General features: G+C 59.0%; 1 protein-coding gene across 1 annotated transcript in view; it reads right to left on the bottom strand.

Moving 5' to 3' along the window:
- TMEM181 (transmembrane protein 181) overlaps positions 1-1,331 on the bottom strand; it is a 62,099-nt gene continuing 60,768 nt past the window's right edge. The window contains exons 16-17 of the mRNA XM_006882761.1: positions 439-505; positions 1-79 (exon numbers count right to left, since the gene is read on the bottom strand). Coding sequence (XP_006882823.1) covers positions 1-79; positions 439-505 — 146 coding nt within the window. The remainder of the gene's footprint in view (positions 80-438; positions 506-1,331) is intronic.

The raw sequence follows: 1,331 nt of genomic DNA, 5'->3' as shown, positions 1-1,331 counted from the left end.
TCAGTCGCTGTCCGACTCCTCCTTGTACTTGGCCCGGATGGCCTGGCCATTCTGAAGAGGCATTTCTTCATAGTCACTCCTGTCAGGGGAGAGGCAGTGACAATACTGTCCCTGGCAGCCCCCAGTCGTGTTCAGTTCCAAGTCCACCTCAGAGCTGCACACTCACTCAGTTTTCTAGCTGCCCAGCTACAGGACACAGCCAGCCGAGGCCAGAACCATCGTCAGAGAGAACCAGTCGGTCTGTGGCCCTGACTCCCTCCAAAGCCCAGCAAAGAGGAGCCTGAGGGAGGTGGGCACCAGGCCTGTGGTTCCTCCCCAAACCCGTGGCACACGTAGGGAGAGGAATCCTGGCACACATGGAAAGGTGCTTTAGAATGGCAGGTGGCCTCCTGGACCCCGCAGAGCTGGACAACCATCCTCAGGGCGCTGGTGACTTACCCGTAAATGACGTCGTCGTCGGAGTCATTCAGCATGGAGAAGGCGGGGTTGTCTTTCAGCTGGGACTCTGAAAACGAGTAAAAGCGGGTTTACTGTGAGTGTCCCTGCGGTTAGCCAGGGCAGACAGGATGCTGCCTGGAGAAATGCTGGAGTCATCAGGAGCTGCATTCCCACCGGCCTCACTCCACCTGAAAACCAACCCACGACCACGTGTCAACCCCCCCAGGATCCCCGGCTGTCAGTCTCTCTGGGAGGACACCGTCCATCAGGAGCAGCCTGGGGATGTGAACTGTCCGCCTCACTAGCAGCACACACCTAATACACCACCATCAGGGCTCCGACAGCCACTCCCGTTCTGAGCTCATCTCTTCTACAAACTGGGAGCATGTTCCCCCACCACAGTGATGGGGTGGAAGGACCACATCCCCCACTGCAGTGTTGGGGTGCAGGGAACACATCACATAGCATCCCATAACAGGGATGAGGTGCAGGAAGTGAATGTGCCTCAATAACAGGGTCAGGGTGAAGGGACCACGTGCCCCTTCCACAGTGTTAGGGTGCAGGGAGCACATCCCCGTTACAGGGTCGGGGTGCAGGGAGCACATCCTGTTACAGGGTCTGGGTGCGGGGAGCACATCCCCATTACGGGGTCGGGGTACAGGGAGCACATCCTGTTACGGGGTCGGGGTGCAGTGAGCACATTCCCATTACACTATCGAGGTGCAGGGAGCACATCCTGTTACGGGGTCGGGGTGCAGGGAACACATGCCCTTCCATAGTGTTAGGGTGCAGGGAGCACATCCCCGTTATGGGGTCAGGGTGCAGGGACCACGTCCTCGTCACGGGGTCGGGGTGCAGGGAGCACATCCTGTTATGGGGTCGGGGTGCAGGGA

The sequence above is a fragment of the Elephantulus edwardii genome, unplaced genomic scaffold (genome assembly GCF_000299155.1).
Source record: "Elephantulus edwardii isolate Elephantulus edwardi_28Jun2011 unplaced genomic scaffold, EleEdw1.0 scaffold00024, whole genome shotgun sequence".
NCBI classification, from domain to species: Eukaryota; Metazoa; Chordata; class Mammalia; order Macroscelidea; family Macroscelididae; genus Elephantulus; species Elephantulus edwardii.
The sequence above is the reverse complement of the archived record's forward strand: the minus strand, read 5'-3'. Positions and strand labels throughout refer to the sequence as shown.